The sequence below is a fragment of the Anguilla rostrata genome, chromosome 14 (genome assembly GCF_018555375.3).
Source record: "Anguilla rostrata isolate EN2019 chromosome 14, ASM1855537v3, whole genome shotgun sequence".
Lineage (NCBI taxonomy): Eukaryota > Metazoa > Chordata > Actinopteri > Anguilliformes > Anguillidae > Anguilla > Anguilla rostrata.
The window spans coordinates 27,999,394-28,020,075 of NC_057946.1; the positions used below are offsets into that span (position 1 = coordinate 27,999,394).

At 44.1% G+C, this 20,682-nt stretch overlaps 4 protein-coding genes across 4 annotated transcripts; 2 read left to right on the forward strand and 2 right to left on the reverse strand.

Annotated features, from left to right (window-relative positions):
• Nucleotides 1-11: 11 nt before the first annotated feature.
• LOC135239896 (uncharacterized) lies at nucleotides 12-2,859 on the reverse strand. The gene is made up of 2 exons (XM_064308899.1): nucleotides 2,647-2,859; nucleotides 12-801 (listed from the first exon to the last, which is right to left on the reverse strand). The coding sequence occupies exons 1-2, from the start codon at nucleotides 2,774-2,776 to the stop codon at nucleotides 185-187; spliced, it is 747 nt and encodes a 248-aa protein (XP_064164969.1). The 5' UTR covers nucleotides 2,777-2,859; the 3' UTR covers nucleotides 12-184.
• A 3,741-nt stretch (nucleotides 2,860-6,600) lies between these two features.
• On the forward strand, nucleotides 6,601-7,859 carry LOC135239925 (homeobox protein goosecoid-2). The gene is made up of 3 exons (XM_064308929.1): nucleotides 6,601-6,847; nucleotides 7,423-7,667; nucleotides 7,758-7,859. Exons 1-3 carry the CDS (start codon nucleotides 6,601-6,603, stop codon nucleotides 7,857-7,859), a joined length of 594 nt encoding a protein of 197 aa, XP_064164999.1.
• Nucleotides 7,860-8,059: 200 nt separating this feature from the next.
• Nucleotides 8,060-16,874, forward strand: ess2 (ess-2 splicing factor homolog). The gene is given in 11 exon segments (XM_064307952.1): nucleotides 8,060-8,539; nucleotides 10,589-10,757; nucleotides 11,912-12,004; nucleotides 12,203-12,366; nucleotides 12,876-12,993; nucleotides 13,605-13,668; nucleotides 13,670-13,724; nucleotides 14,022-14,124; nucleotides 14,551-14,660; nucleotides 15,140-15,255; nucleotides 15,721-16,874. Coding segments are annotated over 11 exon segments (1,410 nt in total). The 5' UTR covers nucleotides 8,060-8,395; the 3' UTR covers nucleotides 15,995-16,874.
• Nucleotides 16,875-17,514: 640 nt separating this feature from the next.
• Nucleotides 17,515-20,397, reverse strand: tssk6 (testis-specific serine kinase 6). The gene is made up of 2 exons (XM_064307948.1): nucleotides 18,592-20,397; nucleotides 17,515-17,671 (listed from the first exon to the last, which is right to left on the reverse strand). The coding sequence occupies exon 1, from the start codon at nucleotides 19,638-19,640 to the stop codon at nucleotides 18,618-18,620; it is 1,023 nt and encodes a 340-aa protein (XP_064164018.1). The 5' UTR covers nucleotides 19,641-20,397; the 3' UTR covers nucleotides 17,515-17,671; nucleotides 18,592-18,617.
• Between the last annotated feature and the right edge of the window lie 285 nt (nucleotides 20,398-20,682).

Consider the following 20,682-nt stretch of genomic DNA (forward strand, 5'->3'; position numbering starts at 1 on the left):
TCGAATCAACATTATTCCAGATAATTACACAACATAGGAACTTTTATTGTGTATTCCAAAAACATAACAAAATACTCAACTCTAGGGGATAGGCGACTGAACATAAACTACTCTGTGTGTATGTGTGCGTGTGTGGTGTTAGTGGTTGTGTTTTGTGAGTGTGTGTGTGTGTGTGTGTGTCCTCTCACATGAACTCCACCTCGAACATGATCTGCTGCATTCTGATTTTGGCCTGGCAGCGTTTCTGGGGGCTGAGTCTCTTCATGGCCGGAGCCAGGCTGAGGAGGAAGAGTTCATCTTCGTCGGTCAGCAGGTCTCCGCTGTCCGACCGCTTCCTCTTCCTGTAGGTGTTTCTGGCCACGGGGCCCGAGGAGGATTGGGCGGGGGCGAGGGTGAGGGTGGAGCCGGGGGCGGAGCCCGGCATGGGCAGGGTCAGGGAGCGCGGCGGGGGTATGGGCGTGAGCTGGGTCACCAGGGCCAGCTGGGTGAGCTGGGCCAGCTGGGGCACGGGCACGGGCACGGGCTCCAGTTTGGGCGCCCGTCGCGGCTCCAGTTTGGCCGGCAGGTTTAGGCGGCGCTTGTCATCGCCCTCGTCGGAGGTGGCGCTGTAGTCCTGTCCCTCCACCCGGTCTCCCGCCCGCCGCTGCCTGTCCCTCACGAACGGCTTCAGGAACTCCAGAAAGTGCTGGAAGCGCCACTGCTTGTGAGTGGCTCGGCCAGCCCCGCCCCGGGTCCGGTCCACCTTAATCTCCTTTATGTACCGGTCCCGCAGGTTCTTCCACTTCCTCTTGGCCTCGTCCGCTGAGCCCCCCATGCACAGGAAACAGAATCGTTGACAGAAACGTGAGACAACAGCCCAGCAGCACACAGCATTGCAGACAGCCCTCTACAATTAGCACTGCAAGGCTCAGGATAAACATCAGATAACCCTCAGGCCTCTGCATAACAATAATCATCATCATCATGACAAGATAATAATAATCATCACCACCAATTTAATTTGTGTAGCACCTTTCTGAAACCAGTCAATGGGAGTCAGTTAGTAAAATACATGGTCAAATTCATGATGCCAGTGCATTTGCTATCATTGAGAGCCAATGGATGATAGCAGCATTTTAAAAGCGACACAGGAGAGTCGGTGTAAAACTCGACAGATTACATCTGGTTGGCTGGTAACCACAGTACAGTAGTGAGCTCAACGACCCACCACTCCTTTGCTGTGCGTCAGTTTAGCCACATACTGTCACCTGTATGTAGGCCTATGCCTCATTCATGAATTACTTGCTTCACTCAACAGAAGTGCAGTTAACAAAATGTCTTTGTAGGCACATTTATTTTATAACAATTTACTGAAAGAAACGATTGTGTTGATTGTCTGTGCCAGATAAATGTGAACTACATTTCACCGATGGCAATTATAAATATAACATGATAAAATGCCATTCATGTTAGAAGCATTCATATTTTAAGGTCATTTTCAGCTCGCAAGATCACATTTTGGTATCTAGCAGATGATTTTATCAAGAATAACTTCAACAGATTGCATTTTTAAAAAACATAATCTATTTAGACTGCCAGGTATTTCACAAAAGAACAATTCAGGTTAAGAACCTCACCCAAGGGACAAAAGCAGTACCCCAGCCGGGATTCAAACCCGCAACCTATCAGCTATAAGCCCATTTCCCCTTACCATACACAACCACACACTGAACCCCTCCTGTGAGACCCACTAGGTTTGCTGGTTTTTGTTCCAACCATAATTTGCAACCTCTGAATTGTAATGAGCTATCAATTGTTCTTATTTATTCCCTTAGAACTACAATGTCAGAAATAGCCAAGGATAAAGGACCCATATTTACGTTCTAGAAATATTAAGTCATATCAACAAACGCATTAATATGCTCCATGGTAACTTCCATAGATAGGTTACTTTTTTAAACTCTTGAAATTATAGACTGAGAAGGGAAATCAGTGGGGTTGTAATTGCTGAATGTGGACACCTGGTCACTGAAATTAACCCATGAATAAAGTTTGTAGTTTGCAGACAATGCAAATGGTAATGATCCAATTCTGCATTGCATTATACTTTATGACTAAATGTGTTTGACAAAAAATCTTTTTTAGCAACTTTAACTGCTAGATTGGTTAGCTGTAACAAAAACCAGTTTACACAGTCGGTCAACAGGACCGAATTTGAACGCCCCTATTATGCTACAAATCTTCAGAAAACAGCCTACCCGTTTAATTGAATTTTTCAGCATTTTTGGTTTGGTTCGGTTAATATAGGCAGGGTGGGTATCAGCCCCAATGCTAAAGGTTGTTTGTGTCAAGAAGTCCAGCCAATATCACCTACTCTTCGGTGTAAAGGCGGGACTTCTTTATTTTGCTGCTTACACCCCTCCGAGAGTGGTAGCAACAGCGCGTCTTCTCATCTCGCGCATGTGCGCTAATTTCCAACACAAAATAAGCGTTACCACCGCTGCCAATGAACAATACCGCCGATCAATAGATAGTTAAATAATATAAATGCCGCGTATATTAAATAGATAAACAAATAGCTAAAAAACTAAATGTCACACAAAATTAGCGGACTGAAAGGAGCTAGCTGGCTAGTTAAAAATCCGTCTCATAGCTAAGCATACTAACCGGACAGCCCCACTAAAGCGCCGATCTTCCGCCAAGCATCTGCTTTCCTGTCAAGGTTACGATATATTGGGAGCGTAGAATTATAAAGCTCTGGGTATTCGTAGACCGCGAGGATCAACTTCTCATCCATTTTTCTTAAAGAAGGCAACTTTCCACTTTCCTCTTGTGTGACTGTTTGCGCGTCGCTACGTCACAAAGCGGCGCCGTGGAGGCTGCGTTTTGAGGGCACGTGTTGCCGCCCCCACTCCCTCCCACAGCGCGTTGCCGCGTCCCGGCATCTGTGCCGAGCAGAACTCCCGGTCCTGGCGGGTGCTGCTTTTTGTTCCAACCAATTAGCTTAGTTTTAGTTTTCAGACAGCTATATAAACTATGCTGCTTCATTCATTTACTTGAGCACTATCTTTAGGAGACACTCGCAGTCTGCGACTGGCACTGGTGCTTATAGGCTACAAATGTCTGATCAAGATATGACTGAGCTCATTAAATAATTACGAGAAGTCACCTCAATATTCTGAAACAGATCAGCCCTTGTTGTGCATCCCTGATCCAAAGCATACATCCAAATACGGACAAAAACGGTTCACTGACCTCAGAATCAAGCTTTTGCAAAGGCTGTCCCAGTCCCCTGACCTAAACCCAACTGAAAACCTGTGAGGTGAGCTGAAGAGGAGAGTCAATGAGCAGGGACCAAAGACTCTGAAGGATCTGGAGAAATTCTAATGAATTATGAGTCTACTGAGCCTTTAAGATCTCAGTCAATATGGTTCAACCGAGAGGCCAGTGTCTCTGGGCACCTTATTGAAGAAAAAGTAATTCAGGCTCACGGACTATAGGATGTAGTCCATACAAACATTTTCATGAAATTCATAAAAACCAAATTTGGCTAAATTATAGCCCATCTTCTCACCAATGGCGATCGGTAGGGAAGTTTGCCAAGTTCGGCTTAACCTGGTGCTGGTATTAGTACACTTCATTGTTTAGGGTGCCCTACTTCATTTCCCAGGTGGATTAACAATGGGATCAATACATTTTGATGATGTTATTTGATGGGGCTAAATTGTTTCTCTGCATTCCAGGGTATTTATCAGTCAGATCTGAGTGTGGATAGTCAGCAGATAACTGATTCCGACTGATATCCTCTTGTCACTTTGGCTATTTATTATTTTGGCTGCACCATGCTTCTGCTGATTCAGTGTTTGATATTATTTTAGTTGCTCAGTCTCTTTGTTTGTAAATTGTACATTTCCTTCGTGTACTGATTTCTCCACTCTCAAATCAGCGGATCATTATATAAGTGTCAACCTATTGTTGTTTTGTGTGCCCGTGCAGATGAATTGCAGACTGTGCAGCATGTATTAGATGCATGCATGTGCAGTGTACCTGGCAGATACTGAAGCACTCAGTTGCGTATTTTTTTGTTTCACACTCCTTCCATGTTTACTTTCCTTCCTCTCCATGTGTTTCCATGTGTTTGGAAAACAAATTGCTTTTATGAGGGTCACAAAGAGCCACTAATTGTATGAATAGTCCGATGATTGTGAACACCTATAGGGACCCGATGAGATTGTAACTGAAGTTTAAATTCCTGTGATTTACTTGCTTTCGAGAAATTGGTGACCTTAGTCATAACGGCATCCATAACACTGCAACCCACCAAATGTATTTATTGTTTTCCATTTTAGTTTCTGGTCAGGAAAATTAAATGCAACTTGAATAAATCTGCAAACAAATTTGGGCATGTTTGGTTATGTTCATGTGTATTTGATTATTCTACTTCTATTCTACGATTATTCTACATTCACACACACATGCACTTACATATATTCACAGGACAACACATATACACATGCTGAAATGAAAGTGCAGAAATACAGACAACTACACAGTCACAGTACAGACAGCAAGGCATAGTCTGTTTACTGTAAATATTACAGACATAAATATCTTTATACTCACTTGTGTTTATCAATCATTAGACTAAATGACACTGTGAAATATGTGTGGCCCAGTTTGTTAATGTGCATGTCTCTTGGGCCCACTCACCCCTGCTGGCAGGGGTCTGATCCTCAGCCATGGCAGTTTCTGACCTATGATCCCTTCTCTATCTGTTATCCTCCCCTCTCTGCTCTCTAACTACTACATTTTTCTGTTAAAATGTTGTCCGCATGTTGGATGGATGTATGTATTTTTTATATAGGTCATGCAGCATCGTACAGAGCTGTTGTTACTTTAGATGGAAAGAGCTCAGACTGCTGTGATTTACCAGAGCCATACATGGTGGTCTCCCAGAGGACCGGGCACTGCAGCCCCTCAGAGACGGAAGGATGGACCCTGTTTCTGTGGCTGTTTCTCCTCCATCCTGGGGATTTTACGCCTTCACACCTCAAATATGCTTTTCAATAAGAACAGCTGAGAGGATTACCTCATATTAATCCCCTGTAATGGATTTACCACCGTTTGAACCTACACAGACAAGATAAGCCCTGTGCCTTTGAAACTCACAAAGACTGGTGATAACATCTTCTCAGCCTTAAAAACTATACGTCAACAATCTGCTGGCTATTAAATCTCAGTGAATGGGACAAGGACATGTTTATTGTTATCTGTTTTCTCAACCCCTTTATCTGTAGAGCTTAAGATAGATTTTGAAAATCCATTAATTCTTTGATAAAAAAGCGGTGTATTACCTCATATGAAATCAAAGGATTTGATGAAGAATAAATACGATCTGAAATGGCGTTAGCTTGCAGTAGCCAGGTCTGAGGGTATGAGAAGGTGAGAAGTCTGACAGAATGACTGCACTTCGTTGATAAGGACCTTGTGTCTCAAGTTTCACAATTAAAGTCTCCCCACACACACACACACACACTTGCTCTCTCACTCTCTATCTCACACACATACACACACGCACACACACAGCAAGACTGTCTCCCAGCACATCACTTCCAAAGGAAACACATGGCTGGAGGCATGCAGCTGTGTTGCTGTACAAGGTGCTTTTCTACGTATTTTCTATTTTTATTTATTTATTGCTTTTAACCACAAACCTGTGTTTTCCCCTATACCAGCCATTGTTAGTCAGGCATATAAAATGTCTGTGAATATACATAATACCTCTCATTGCCAAATGAAAACATACAGTACAGTAGAACTTGGAATAACATCAAAAACCTCTGAAAGTGAACTGTCCCTTTTAACCATGTGGGTAATTGCTTCATGACAAGTTTGTGCTGAAACTGCAAAATAAAAACAAGCGTTTTAGAACGCGCCGTAGCAACGAGGGGGAAAGGCGCCGGTGAGAGAGAGCTGATCGTTTTCGGCTCGCGAATGAGAGCGGACCGAAACCTAATCCCTCCCTCCCAAACGAGCGACTGCCATGCGCCGATAAACCCACTGTGTAAACCCAGCCAGCACCTGAAAATCACCAGGGTTCATCCCCAAGTCCACCCCTCTAATACCGCGCAATCTTTCCCTCTCTAAAACCACCACAATGAGGATCTTAGCACTCCCCTATCCTCATTTAGGAGAGCGAAATCAGATTTCCTTTTTGGAAAAGCAATGAGGCGAGATTAGTCCAATCTCACATCCTCTCTAACCCCTCCACAAAACCACCCAGATTAGCTGGAATTTACTTTCAACCTCTTTATATTTTTCCAGACTATAGGGGGATTATCATTTTTTTTCCATCTTTACTTATAAGAAGCCCGGAGCTGGCTGTTTGAGTAAGAACGGGACGCGGACGTGGAGCGAGGATGGGTCCGGCCTCGTGCTGAGCGCCGGTGCAGTGCCAGAGGTAACAGCACGCCGTGCTCGGTGGTGAATTCCCTCCACAGGAAGTCACGTTCTGCCGCGGGTCACACTGCTCTGCCGGGATCCAGTTTTGGAGGTTTTTTTAGTTTTTGTTGTTGTTGTTGTTGTTGTTGTTGTGAGGGAGTGAACAGGACAGAAGAGGTCATGGAAGAAAGGAGTCAGACAGAGAGGAGGAAGTTCTCCTTCAGCATCGAAGACATCCTGGGCGGGTTCCCACAGACCGGGGGGCTGAGGGAGGATGCTGGGGGGGAGTCTCATGCTGAGGTGCCCTTGGAGGCTCTCCCACCGGTGACCCCGACAGACGCCCTGGACCCGCCCTGTCTGTGCTGCTGCTACTGCTTGCGTTGTGGGGACCCCCTCAAGCCAGATATAGCACCTCCACCTGCCTCAGGTGAGTCACAAACTTTCCTTTCATCTCTCATTCCTTTCCCCAACTCCCTACACTGTGTTTCTGTCTTTCTCTCGCTTTGCTCCCTACCTCTCATTATCACTCTTCTTCCATGTTTCTCGCTACCTTCTCTTGCTCATTTTCTCTTATACTCTCTCCCTCTCGCTTTACTCCCTTCATTCCTTTCCCAAACTCTCTCTTTCTTGACATCTCTTACTTCCTCTTTTTTTCAGTTTCTCTCTGTTTTTGATGTTGGACTGAAATCTGTTTTTCTAGCCACTTATGTTTGACAGTAAATTTTCAGTCAGTTGGTTTGTCTTTGTTTTGTGTAGCACAATGTGTAAAAATCAACTTTGAGATCATTGGGATTAATGAAGGGAAAAGTGGTCTATTGAAAATGAGATTATTTAATACAATCAACAATTATACATTTTATCTCACCATCAATATAAAAATCTATTTTTTATTTAAGTACTGGGATATTATGGGAAAGATTATCTTGTTGTGAATATATAGTTCTGGCTACCCTATGCATTCATTTTTTATTGGTATTCTTCCGTTCGTTCTTTCTTTTTCAGCCAGTCGGTATTTGTGGTGCGGTGGGCTGTTCCCCGATTCGCCTGGGCCGGGGGAGACTCACGGCAGCCACACCGAAGAATTCCTTTTCAACCAGATCCAGAGGCGCACCCGACGTCACCGCACCATCTTCACGGAGGAGCAGTTGCACGCGCTGGAGGAGCTGTTCCTCCAGAACCAGTACCCTGATGTCACAGCGCGAGAGCAGCTTGCCCTCCGTACCCATCTGCGCGAGGAGAGAGTGGAGGTAAAGAGCTTCAGAACATTTTCTCTGATTTATAATGTCCCTATACGTTAGAAAAGAAAATTTAAAGCCCAAATTGCCATTCCCCTTTAGGTATGGTTTAAGAACCGCAGGGCCAAGTGGAGACGACAGAAGAGGATTGCACTTGGCGTGGGCGATTTGGGATGCTGGAAAGTTCTGGAAAATACAGACTGAAACCTCTAGGCTACATGAGATTTGTCTACGGAAATAACTGAATAGTATGATTAAAACATTGTTATAATTGCATTTATTACAGATAATCCTTAATGATTCTCATAAAATACTACACGCATTCAACGGAAAGTGTAATATTATATCGAACAAACAAGAATCTCGATTTCTCGATTTCACCATTCGAGGTGTTAACTGTATGACTGCAAGTCCCACACACCCCTCCTTTTCCGCTGCCCAATTTCCGTTTTGCGTCACTGACTGCGAAACATTTACGTTTACCATCTCGAGGTTCCGGACGTCTACGCAGAAAAACAACTGAAAATAAGGTGTACGATTTTTTGTTTTGGTTAAATTTATGTTGTGATGTAGGAAGACATTCTTTTAAATCTGTGTATTTATATAATAATTAACACCAGTAATTGTTTTCTTTTTCAAAGTCGCGACCGTGAAATAAATACTGGAATAATAAACGCCCTGTTAGCTAGCTAACACGCTAGCGTGGTCTAACCAGAGTAGCCTAGGACTACATCGCAACAATGCAGGCTATCAAAAATACCCCTACGGTGTCTGGGCCGCTTGTTACAGCCAGATCTGACACTGCACTCGAACTACACAAGCCACCGAATGAAGATGTAAAAACGACTAAAAGAAAGATCCTCGACGAAGAAACTTATATTGAGGTGAGTTGGCTACAGCTTCATATGCTCCTGCTCACAAACAGTAGCAACAACTACACTCCACTAGCGTAGCATAATATTATCCGCCGCTACGCAGTTTATCCAGTGGGTTTTTATCACAATATTACAAGATTCTAGACTGCCGTTTAAAATGTCCTTATGGAACCGTTTTATAACTACTGTAGGTATTACAGTTCTGATATCTTTTGCTACAGTCACTAAGAACAAATACGTCAGAGAACTCCACCAGACCGCGAACGACAGTTTCATATTTTTCAAAAAAAAAAAAAGAAACAGTTTCATATTTCGGTTCAGTTTCCTTTATTTCCAGCTTTTGGTTGTTAATTTATTGGTAAATATTGCATTGTGACTTGTTTCACACCTGATCACATCTGCAAAATATAGTACACAAAGTACAAATGCTTTTCTGATACAATTAAATCTTGTTTAAAGTTTAAAATTTGCACTAATTTCGTGTACATAGCATTACAATGCTTTTTGTTAAGTGATAAGAACGTTGAACATTTGTGTTAAAAGACAGTGTAGTTTGCAATTACTTTTTGCGGGACAAGGGTGCTTGATGCTGCTTTCCAGCTTGTTTAACAGATGGTATCATTCACAGTGTTGATGTACACAATCAAATCATTTTCAGGTAAAGAAAGATTTTGGTTTGGATGTCGAAGTTGCACTATTTTTCTACCCGTAACAATACCACAGAAATGTAATATTTTACGTTAAAATGTAGATAGTACTACATTTGTTTGATGGCTATCATTTTTCCACTTGTACAAAAAGCACTTTATTTTTTTATATTAGATGCCCATATTTTTTGTGGCAGATGTTCCGTTTGCCTAAATACTTTGTTGCTGTTTTTTTCTGAAACAAGGAGACCCTCCTGTTTACAAGTCATTTTCAACTGTACTAAAATAAAACAACAGTAATAAATGACATGACATTGAGTTCAGTCTTCCCTTTCCTTTATTTCAACACAAGAAACAAAACAAATAGTAGATTCCATTCAATTTATATTTTCTTACTTCATGCAAGTTTTTCCACCCTTTTCATGAAATAAAGATTTCTTTTAGCAGAAATGAAATTAATTTAAAGTATGTTTTCATATTTGGTTAATATATTGTGTGAATGTCATGCCCGGTCATGTATTCAGGGGCTAGTTCTTGGTCATTTGTGTCCACCTCTTCATCTGACAAATTTAACAAAAAAGGTGACTGCAGCTCTTGCCCTCTGCTCTCACACTAGTTATGTGATATACAGCTAGCAGCTACTGCATCATTCGTTGTCTTGACATAGTGATCGTTTCTCATGAGAACAACCTTTTACACTGTCAACCTGTAACACTGTCATCCCTTTAGTCTGCCAAAAGCCCACTGTACACACATTCTGGCTCTACTCAGTCTGCAGTAATTTCAGCTGCTGCTCTCTGAAGTGTCACACGTGTGTCGACGGGCATGAGCTGGTGGGGTTCACTTCAGTTCCAGCTGCCCTTTCTCTGCTTCTCATTGGCTCTCAGTAGCGTAACCAAATGACAAACACATCCGCAGATGTCATCTTGAATAAAATTACCCATAATCCATTGTTACAATGGCAGCATCTGAGTTCTTAAAGAGCAGTGGTTTGAACAAGTGAACAAGTGGTTCAAACCACTGAGATCTCATCAGTGCTTACTTAAGTGGACCGCAAAGAGAGCTGAGCCCTCTTACTCTCTGAAAACAAAAAGGACCAAGTTGATTTGCAGCTGGTTCACCTGAAAAAAATTGAATTTTGTATGAATAAACAAAAGGTTTGTATATGTGAAAACACCCTAAATGGAAATTTAAGACTGTATGCCCACACTTTCTCTCCATCACTCTGTTTTGGAACCATGAGATTATATTTACTGTCTTCATTTTGATGCACCCACAATTTCACAACATGATTCTCAGTGTCTTTAAGTGATCTGTGAGAGAGGATATTTTTGGGTAATCAGTGAAAGCATGTTCAGCCTTTGCCTGTGTGCGTGTGAGCTTACTGTGTTCTGTGTGTCATTGTGCTCAGAGTTTAGAGAAGATCATTCAGAGGGATTTCTTCCCGGACGTGACCAAGCTTCGGGCGCAGAAGGACTACCTGGAGGCGGAGGAGAACGGAGACCTGGAGAAGATGAGGGAGATCGCCATAAAATATGGCTCCTCCCTCAGCAAGTCCACCCCGCGCTCCACCGCGCCCTGTGAGTAGCGGGTTCTTACACGCATCATCGGGGGGGCCGGGGCCGGGGACAAAGGTGCAAGGCACCCTGTCGTGTTCCCTGGTTTTATTAGGGGGCCAAGTGGCACAGTCACTGGAACACTGTTGTGTTCCTTGGTATTAGTTAGGCTTCGTTCTGCCATTTTTTTTTACTCTGGCAAAACCACGGTAGAAAGTAATCAAACTGAATATAACGTGTCACTTGTAAGCATTGCCATCAGTCATTGCAAGTGCTTAATTAGTGCCGATTACTTTATCCACTTAGATGATTGATGTGCTGCAAATGGGGTAATTGTTTGAGTAGTGCCTCGACAAAGAGGCTATTGCGACCTCTAAGTGGTAGAGGACTGAATTGCCATGTGAGAAATCGAGGATGGCCCTACTAATTATATAAATTTACCTATATTGTAATCATATAGGTATGTCACTTTTAATTTGAACACTGACATTTAGAATGAATTAACAATTAACATTGTTTGTTTGCCGATGTGCTGGCATTGGCCTTAGACTTCCACCTTGTGGCTGTTTTGTAGAAATGCACTTATAAAATGCATTTTGGATAAAATTAGTGATTCTGTTGCTCGCTGAATAGTCAGTATATCTTGACTATGGCTATTTTTGTCACTGAAGTCGTGGGTTTCATGTATTCCATGATTTTTGCCATTTTTTAGACAGTTTTGTATGGTAACTGTCAGGGTCTGAAATGGGTGGGGGTCCTTGGATCAGAAAAGGTTGAAAGCCTCCTGGCCTGGCTGTGTTGATGTGAATTAGATGTGACTGATGCAGTTCTGTGTTGATGTGGTTTAGATGAGACACTGATCCAGTTCTGTGTAGATGTGGTTTAGATGTGACTGATCCAGTTCTGTTTAGATGTGGTTTAGATGTGACTGATCCAGTTCTGTGTAGATGTGGTTTCGATGTGACTGATCCAGTTCTTTGTTGATGTGGTTTACATGAGACTGATCCAGTTCTGTGTTGATGTGGTTTAGATGTGATTGATCCAGTTCTGTGTTGATGTGGTTTAGATGAGACACTGATCCAGTTCTGTGTTGATGTGTTTAGATGAGACACTGATCCAGTTCTGTGTTGATGTGGTTTAGATGTGACACTGATCCAATTCTGTGTTGATGTGTTTAGATGTGTCTCCGGCTACGTTTGAAACCCCTGAGGGTCGCCCGGGTTCTCCTACTTCCATGCATGGGAAGCTGAAAGCGAGGAGTGGGGAGGAAGGTAAATCTGCTACACACACACACACACACACATGCACATGCACTCACACGCAAACACAGATTCATGAAACCCCACTGCTGAACCATGACATCGCTAATCTGTTATTAGGCTCAGAATCTGCATGTTTGTTCCTGGAAAGGCATGGGACATTGCAGTCTGTGGGTTCAGCCCTGATTAGGCTTGTCCTGTTGTTTGTAGGGAAAGGAGAGGAGGAAGAGAAGCCCCTCCCTTCCCTGGATAAGTTCCTGGCTAAAACCACCAGTGAGGACAACGCTTCGTTTGAGCAGATAATGGAGCTCGCTGATGACAAGGAGAAAGTCAGACATGCCTGGCTGTACGAGGCGGAGGCAGAATACAATCAGGTACTGCGCACTTCCGTATACATATACACACACAGGCATGCACGCACACACAGACACATGTACACACACACATATCTACGCATGTACACACATGTGCACACAAACACATACTACACTCGCGCACGCTCATACACACACACACACACACACACGCATGTATGCACACAGTGCACAGGTTATTGCAGTGTGCAGATTAGCATAGTATGCAGCTTTGTGTTGTGTACAGGGCAGCACAGTGTACAAGTTAGCACATTGTGCAGATCAGTATAGTGTACAAGTTAGCTCGTTGTGCAGATTAGTGTAGTGTGCAAATGAACACATTGTGCAGAATTCCTAAAACTACAACCTTAGCTGCAGTGACGTGAGACTCTGTACTGTACAGCTATAATAATTTACTGAAAGACCTTTAACGAGACAGGCTTATTCCAACTGCTGATTGATTTGATTGACTCTGTTTTATGTGTGCAGGTTAGCAGTGTGAAGAGTAACTGTGTGATCTGTTCCTGCAGCGGCACCAGGAGCTGATGGCCCTGCCGTCCTCTGAGCAGCAGGCCCTGGAGGCGGGGAAGGCTGGAGTCGAGACCTGGGAGTACAAGGCAAAGAATGCCCTGATGTACTACCCTGAGGGTGAGTGTGTCCCTGTACTACCCTGAGGGTGAGTGTGTCCCTGTACTATCCTGAGGGTGATTGTGTCCCTGTACTATCCTGAGGGTGATTGTGACCTGTACTACCCTGAGTGAGTGTCTCCTGTATACCTGAGGGTGAGTGTCTCACTGTACACCCTTGAGTGTGAGTGTGTCCCTGTACTACCCTGAGGGTGATGGCCTGCGTCCCTGTACTCACCCTGAGGGTGAGTGTGTCCCTGTACTACCCTGAGGGTGAGTGTGTCCCTGTACTACCCTGAGGGTGAGTGTGTCCCTGTACTATCCTGAGGGTGATTGTGACCCTGTACTACCCTGAGGGTGAGTGTCTCCCTGTACTACCCTGAGGGTGAGTGTCTCCCTGTACTACCCTGAGGGTGAGTGTGTCCCTGTACTACCCTGAGGGTGAGTGTGTCCCTGTACTACCCTGAGGGTGAGTGTACTCCTGTACTACCCTGAGGGTGAGTGTGACCCTGTACTACCCTGAGGGTGAGTGTGTCCCTGTACTACCCTGAGGGTGAGTGTACTCGTGTACTACAGTGTTAGAATGGTGGCAGAGTGTAATGGGGCGTGGTCTCTGTGTGATTTTAACTGAAGGTGTGAAAGACGAGGAGGCGGTGTTTAAGAAGCCGCGGGACGTGCTTCATAAGAACACACGTTTCCAAGGAACCTTTAGCAAGCCTCACAAGTCTACTTCAGCAAGCAGCCCTCATCACAGTAAGCACATTTACACGCTTAGCACACTTAGCAGGAAACGCACCACAGTAGCAACATGCACAGTAAACACACTTTACACAAGGAAACGCACTACACACAGGTAAGCATACATTGCACAGTAAGCACACTTTACACAGGGAAACGCACTACACACAGGTAAGCATACATTGCACAGTAAACACGCTTCACAAAGGTGAATACAGCCCATACAGGTAAACATACCTCACACACAGGTAATCACACCCTTACACAGGTGAACAAACCTCTCACAGGTGAACGTTCTTCTCTGTCTTTCAGTTTAAACAGGGGAAAGTGGGTCCAGATGGGAAAGAGCTGACTGCACACGATTCCCCCAAAGTTAATGGATACGGGTTCGAGGGAACCCCCTCTCCTGCTCCCGGTAAGCACCTCTTCCAGCCTCTCACAGGGTGAATGCGTCAGTGTCTTGAGATTCTGGGGCCTTGGACCCACACACATGCAGTCTCTCTCTCTCTCTCTGTCTCTCTCTCTCTCTATCTGTCTCTCTCTCTCTCTCTCTCTCTCTCTCTCTCTCTCTCACACACACACACACACACAGGATTAGGGGTTATGTGTATGTTTGTAGAGAACTGGGCTTGCAGCACTAAATACTGTAGGTTCAGTTCCCAGGAGGGGCAGTAGCACTGAGCAAAGCCCTCAATCTGAACTGCTTCAGTAAAATATCCATCTTATCCGGCTGTATGAATGGATTGCATATAAGAGAATGTAAGCTGTCGTAGTCACACTGGATTACAGCATCTGTTAAAGGCCTAAAATGGACATTTTAAAACGGCTCTGTGTCCCCCAGGTGTGGCGGAGTCGCCCCTGATGACGTGGGGTGAAATCGAGAGCACCCCGTTCCGTCTGGACGGCTCGGACTCGCCCTACACGGAACGCAGCCACGGCCCCTCCTTCAAGGTGATCTTTATTTTCAGGGAGGTGCCTGGCCGCCCCCATCCCGTAAGGGGGCCATACTCTCTCAGTCACCTCTCTTGTGCGCTCTGGCACCCCAGTGATCGAATGAGCTCCTCAGAACAGGAAGGAGAGCAGAGACACTGCCCTTTGTCCACTCCAGACTGATGACATGCCTGTTTGCACCTTAGCTGAACTAGCGCTGAATATCATGGCTTTACTAGCCTGTCCTATGCTACAGCTCAGACTGTCCTAGCAATCCCATTTGCTACTTGCTAAATCCTCAATCTTCCACTTTCTCTTAATACTATATTGCAGGTTTATGCATTTACTATTATTGGTTGTGGTGGTGATGACTTCACCACCACAACCAATAATAATAAGCATCGAAGCATCATCTCTGCTTGTTGGCTAAACCTGTATATATATATATATTATATGCATTTTTTTAAGTGGCTCTGTGTGTGTTTGTGTGTGTGTGGCAGATTCCCGAGCCAGGCCGCAGAGAGAGGTTGGGTCTGAAAATGGCCAATGAGGCAGCGGCCAAAAACCGTGCCAAGAAACAAGAGGCGCTACGCAAGGTCACCGAGAACCTGGCCAGGTGAGTCGCAATACCTGCGTGTTACCTGTGAACCTGGTCAGGTTGCATTTCTGCGCGTTACCTGTAACTGTATGTTCAGGTAGCATTTCTGTGATCAGTCTTCAAATATATTCACACAGGTGACCAGTTCACTTCAGTCTCCATGCCTTTGTTGCTTACGTGATAAGTGTGCTGGGAATGAATGCTCATCCATGTTAAGGCCTAATGCTAAATATAAATATAAAATATATGTAATATAAATACATATAAATTTATAATAAAATAATGAAATATAATGTATATAAGCACCTGAACTATATTTAGACTTTTGTAATGTCTTCTTCCTTCAAGCCTTAATAGCAATCATTTATTTTTAAAAATTTTTGCTTTGCAGTAGGATATTTGTTAATTGTACTTATAAATATATGTCTTTAAAGATGTAGTGTGTGGCCACTGATACTGACCCCCCCCCCCCCCTTTCCACAGTCTGACCCCCAAGGGCCTAAGCCCCGCCCTTACCCCCGCCCTGCAGAAGATGGTGAACCGCTCTTCCAGCAAGTACACGGACAAAGCGCTGAGGGCCAGCTACACCCCCTCCCCTGCCCACGGAGGCTCCAAAACGCCGCTCGGGGGGGTCAGCACGCCCACGGGCACCCCCACACCCCGCTCCGCCGGGACCCCCGTGTCCCAGGACCCCGCCTCCATCACGGACGACCTCCTGCAGCTGCCCAAACGCCGCAAGGCTGCCGATTTCTTCTGAACCCCCCCGATATCCAGCACCCCCCTTTACCTGCTGCCAGGCCTCTCTGAGCACTTCCTGTTTGGGGGGGGCTCTTATTTTCACGTTCCGCGGCTTTCTGTACGTGCGCGTGCGTGTGTACGCACGTGTGCACGGGACAAGCACACATAGTGTTATAAAAACAGAAACCTGAATACGTACACACACACGCAAACACAGACTCATGGACATGTGGAAAGTTTGAGGGCCTGAGGAAAGGGGGCGACACTGCCAGTGGCCCGCGACTGCTGACCTGATTGTGCAGATCTACCCCGTATGCGCAGCTCTGCGTGTGCGACATGGACCTGACTGCACTGCTAGGGAAACAGCACAGACTGTGTTACAGCTTACTTTGAAGACTGCGTTTTGGAGCTGTGATATGTATCCCAAGGGAGAAACCACCTCAACCCAGCAGACGCTGCTGGGTCCTGTGGTTCAACAGGATTGCCAGGATTATGATAAAGAATTGAGACCTTTTGTACAGCAACTATGTGGTGTTTGTTTGATTTTTGTTTCACTGATGAAACACATTGGGCCTAATTCACAAAACGTGTACGATCACATTTGATCGTAAAGTGTGTTTCCAAGAACATTTCGGAATTCATCATTTCTTTCTTATCTGTATTTGTTCATGGCTGTTTTCTTATGATAATCACATGAACAGTATTACACATAAAATGTTCTGCATTCATCATCTCATACACCTGGGATATGCACAAAAACAGGTCAGCACATGTGTTATGAATCTCATATTGGTTTTTCCTAGGAACATTTTTAAGAACAAAATTTTTGTGAATGAGGCCTGATGTCCTTAAAATGATCGACATAGAAGAATATTAAAGTCTGTAATATTTTTCCAAAAGTCTCTTGCTTTTTTCCCCGCCTGTGCTTCCAGTAAGTTCTCCACAGTTCTGTGTATAAGGCTGGGCACTGATGATTGGGCTGTCCAATCCATTTGGTGTATATCTGTTGATCTGTGCAGCACCTGAACCAAAGCATCTTCTGGGCTCAGATTGTGTGTCAAGATGCACAGGTATTGTATAACTGATGTGAGTTGCCTGAGCTGAAAAGATCTCCTGTCTCACAACCTTCAGCATCAGTTAAACACAGATCCTAGGGTCAGCACAACATAATTTCTTCCCAAACTACTTAGGCAACAGGACCCAGGGTACCGGGTGTCATCAATCGGAGCTAGGTCTGTTCCTGTCAGAGCTAGCTCCAACTTGTATTACTCATCTCTCTTGCGTGTTGGGTCTAGGGTGTAAAATAGTTACTGGCTCTCCTGTAGTACTGTGTGGCCTCTTAGGATACATGTCAAGACAATCTGTAACTGTAGATAATATAGTTTCATATAAGTGTCAGATCAGGTAAAATATTGAGCAAATTCAATAACTAAGAGCAGTGGTTGGCACTTGTGCACCTCTGGGTGAGGTAGAGTTAGGGTTAGGGGTACTTTACCTGAATGTCTTCAGTCAGGAAATAAACGTACAACCTGTCAAAAGCATGTTTACAGAGGTGTTTCTGCTTATGGGCGTCTGCAAAACAAGTTTATTTTTGTTTAGATTGAAACGTTAATTTTCCATCATAGATGCAGAAGAAAATGGCACAAAGGTCCCTTCCTCTGTAGAGCCCGGTTGAAGATTCAAATCACCCAGAAACCTTAAAGCAGAACAGAGACATTTTAATGCATTGTACTCATCTTCCTGGTATTCTTTAAATAAGATAACGGATATTGGACCATTTATAGCAATACCAAAGAGCATTAGGGAAGGTGTAACTCAGAACTTGACGTGCTCAAAACAGAACTGGAATGGCACATTCTGAAGTGTCAAACCCACTTAATAGCACAATATGAAATTAACAGGAAAAAACAGGCATCTTGTCATTACATACACTACAGGACCAAAGGTATCTGGACACCCCCTGGTCTGGGGCTGTTCTCATGGTTTGGGCTAGGCCCCTTAGTTCTAGTGAAGCCAAATCTCATTGTAGTGACATTCTAGATAGTTCTGTGCTTCCAATTTTGTGGCAGTAGTTTGGGGAAGGCCCTTTATTGCCTAAACATAACAATTCCCCCGGGCACATAGTGAGGTCCATATAGAAAATGTTTAGTCGAGATTGGTATGGAAGAACTTGACTGGCCTGCACAGAGCCCTGACCTCAACCCCATCCAACACCTTGGGGATCAATTGGGAAGCGTGACTCTGAGCCAGGCCTAATTGCCCAATCAGTGCCCAACCTCACTAATGCTCTTCTGGCTGAATGGAAACCAATCCCTGCAGAAATTCTCCAGCATCTAGTATAACGCCTTCCTGGAAGAGTGGTTGTTATAGCAACAAAGGGTGGACCAACTTCATATTAATGCCCATAATGTCAGATGAGATGTTGGATGTCAGGCTTTCCACATACTTTTGGTCATGTAGTGTATTTGGGATTCCATTAAACTATTCACTAAATCATCTTGAGAGAGGAGACCTTCTCCCTTTCAGTAGATGGCCCTACGTCACCTCAGGTGAGCAATAGGGTTTTACATTTCGAAGACTCAACTGACATCGGAAACTCTTAGTGTCCCACTTTACCTGTTGGAGGGTGCTTTATAGCTCTGTTATCCTTTCTGTGAATTCGCCGGCTTTCCCCCCGTTGTTGTATTGCCGGAGCCTGAGCTGGTTGACGGCTCCTCTCGCTGATTTGCGACGCCGTCTTGCAGTTTGCCTCTCTCCTGCAGCCATGGGTGTTCGACAATGGTCGCAATGTATATCCTCCTCTGCACGTCAGGGTGCAGCATGCGGTGGATCAGGTTTTTGCACTCGGGGGCCACGGAATTCGAAGGGAACTGGTAGCGGTGCTCCTTTTGAATTTCAAGCATTTTCCTCAAGTTTGACTCGTCGAATGGCATTGTTCCAAACGCCATGGTGTACAGAATGACGCCCATGCTCCAGACGTCGTATACCTTTGGGTTGTAGGGTTGGTGCTGCAGGATCTCGGGAGGTGCGTAGGCGAGCGACCCGCAGAAGGTTTTGCTCAGGATAACCTTTCCGTTGTCATCGTAGGCGATCCTTTTGCTGAAACCGAAGTCGGAAACCTTGAGGTTGAAGTCCTTGTCCAGGAGCAGATTCTCGCACTTCAGGTCCCTGTGAGCGATGTCCAGCTCGTGGGCAAATTTGACCGCGAGCGAGAGTTGCCGAAAGAGTTTTCTACTCAGGTGGTCCGGTAGGGCTCCGCGGTTCTTGATGAACTCCAGAAGGTTCCCGTGCACACCGAGCTCCAGCACCATGTACACTTTGCCCTCTGCGGTTTCAAAGATTTCGTAGGTCTTCACTATGTGGCGATGGTTGAGGGATGGGAGGATGTCCAGTTCTCGTGGCAAGAACTTTTCCAGAAAGTTCATGGAAGCCTTTCTTCTGTTGATTATCTTTACAGCAACATTTTTCTTGTGACGCTCTGAGTAAGCAGACTTTACTTTGGAAAATGACCCTTCACCTATATTACTAATAACGTTGTATCCACGTTTTCTGAGTAAAAGATAGTCATCCATGACATCAAGTTCAGCCACTGGTTGTACCTGTTCAATTTTCTTCACGTCACGAGACACTAACTTCTCATCACATTTTGATTTGATGGTACCCATTTTGAAATAACTCTAACATTTCCATTTCTCAAGTAGCGTTGTTTGTTCTGCTCGTCCATACGCGGTTGTCTCTTAAATACAGATTGTGATCTAGTTTGGTACGTGACGTCATAGTACTATCCTATCCCTGCTGGAAGGTTTCATTTGACGTCAGCACAGAGCTCTCTCTCACGAGAGAGCTCTGTCCAAAATACGTAATAAATTAATACATTCAATTGACAACAGTTTTTCATCCTTTCCTAAACCGGGAAGCCCAGAACCTCAAAATTCCAACAGGCCTACATTCTTTTGTACGTTTATTAGATTGGATTGTTCATTTATGAATGTGAAATTTTACTTCCCTGTTAATATTTAGCCTTTACGCCTATTATTAAACGTGCTCACACAAATGACATACCTATAGTATGTAATAGAAGATAACGCCTCTAAGCAATGTAAAGCAGCAACCCAGTCTTAAACGTGGCATAGGCATGTTCTATATCTGTTTGTATAACTTTTTAGTAATTTTATTACACTTAGGGGAGATAAACGTATTTTCTCTTTGCATATTTAGCGGAATAGAAGCCGACACCTCTGCTAAACGGCATAAATGAGAGAAAAAACAATTATTTTGAATATCTGGATAACATACAGAAAATCAGACTCAGAGAAGACCTATCACATTAACAATTGTGACACCGAGATTCCCTTAAAAGTGGCCTATAACACAGAAAACACCTGCGTTTCTTAATAAATGATGAATAAATAAAATGAATTTTATTTTCTTTGCGCATCTTTGTATCAAATATGCCAGTTACTGACACTTATTCCCCAATGCAAACAAAAACCTATTTGACACCTAAATAAAATATACAACAAGCAGCACTCAAGAAGTAATCTGACTTTGGTCATTGAAATAAATTTACAATACACTCGTTCACTTAAAATCTTCTGTATTATTTTTCATATGTGTCTACTTGCTCCGCATTAATTAATCTTGTAGATATGTAGGTCCCCAATGGTTCTGTGTCGTGAATTGCGTTGCAGAACTTTGACAATCATT

Coding starts and splice junctions, on each gene's coding strand:
- LOC135239925 (XM_064308929.1), top strand. CDS start 6,601: ATGGAAGAAAGGAGTCAGACAGAGAGGAGGAAGTTCTCCTTCAGCATC. Junction 6,848..7,422: donor AGCACCTCCACCTGCCTCAG/GTGAGTCACAAA, acceptor TTTCTTTTTCAG/CCAGTCGGTATTTGTGGTGC. Junction 7,668..7,757: donor TGCGCGAGGAGAGAGTGGAG/GTAAAGAGCTTC, acceptor ATTCCCCTTTAG/GTATGGTTTAAGAACCGCAG.
- LOC135239896 (XM_064308899.1), bottom strand. CDS start 2,776: ATGGATGAGAAGTTGATCCTCGCGGTCTACGAATACCCAGAGCTTTAT. Junction 802..2,646: donor CGCTTTAGTGGGGCTGTCCG/GTTAGTATGCTT, acceptor TGGGGGGCTCAG/CGGACGAGGCCAAGAGGAAG.
- tssk6 (XM_064307948.1), bottom strand. CDS start 19,640: ATGGGTACCATCAAATCAAAATGTGATGAGAAGTTAGTGTCTCGTGAC.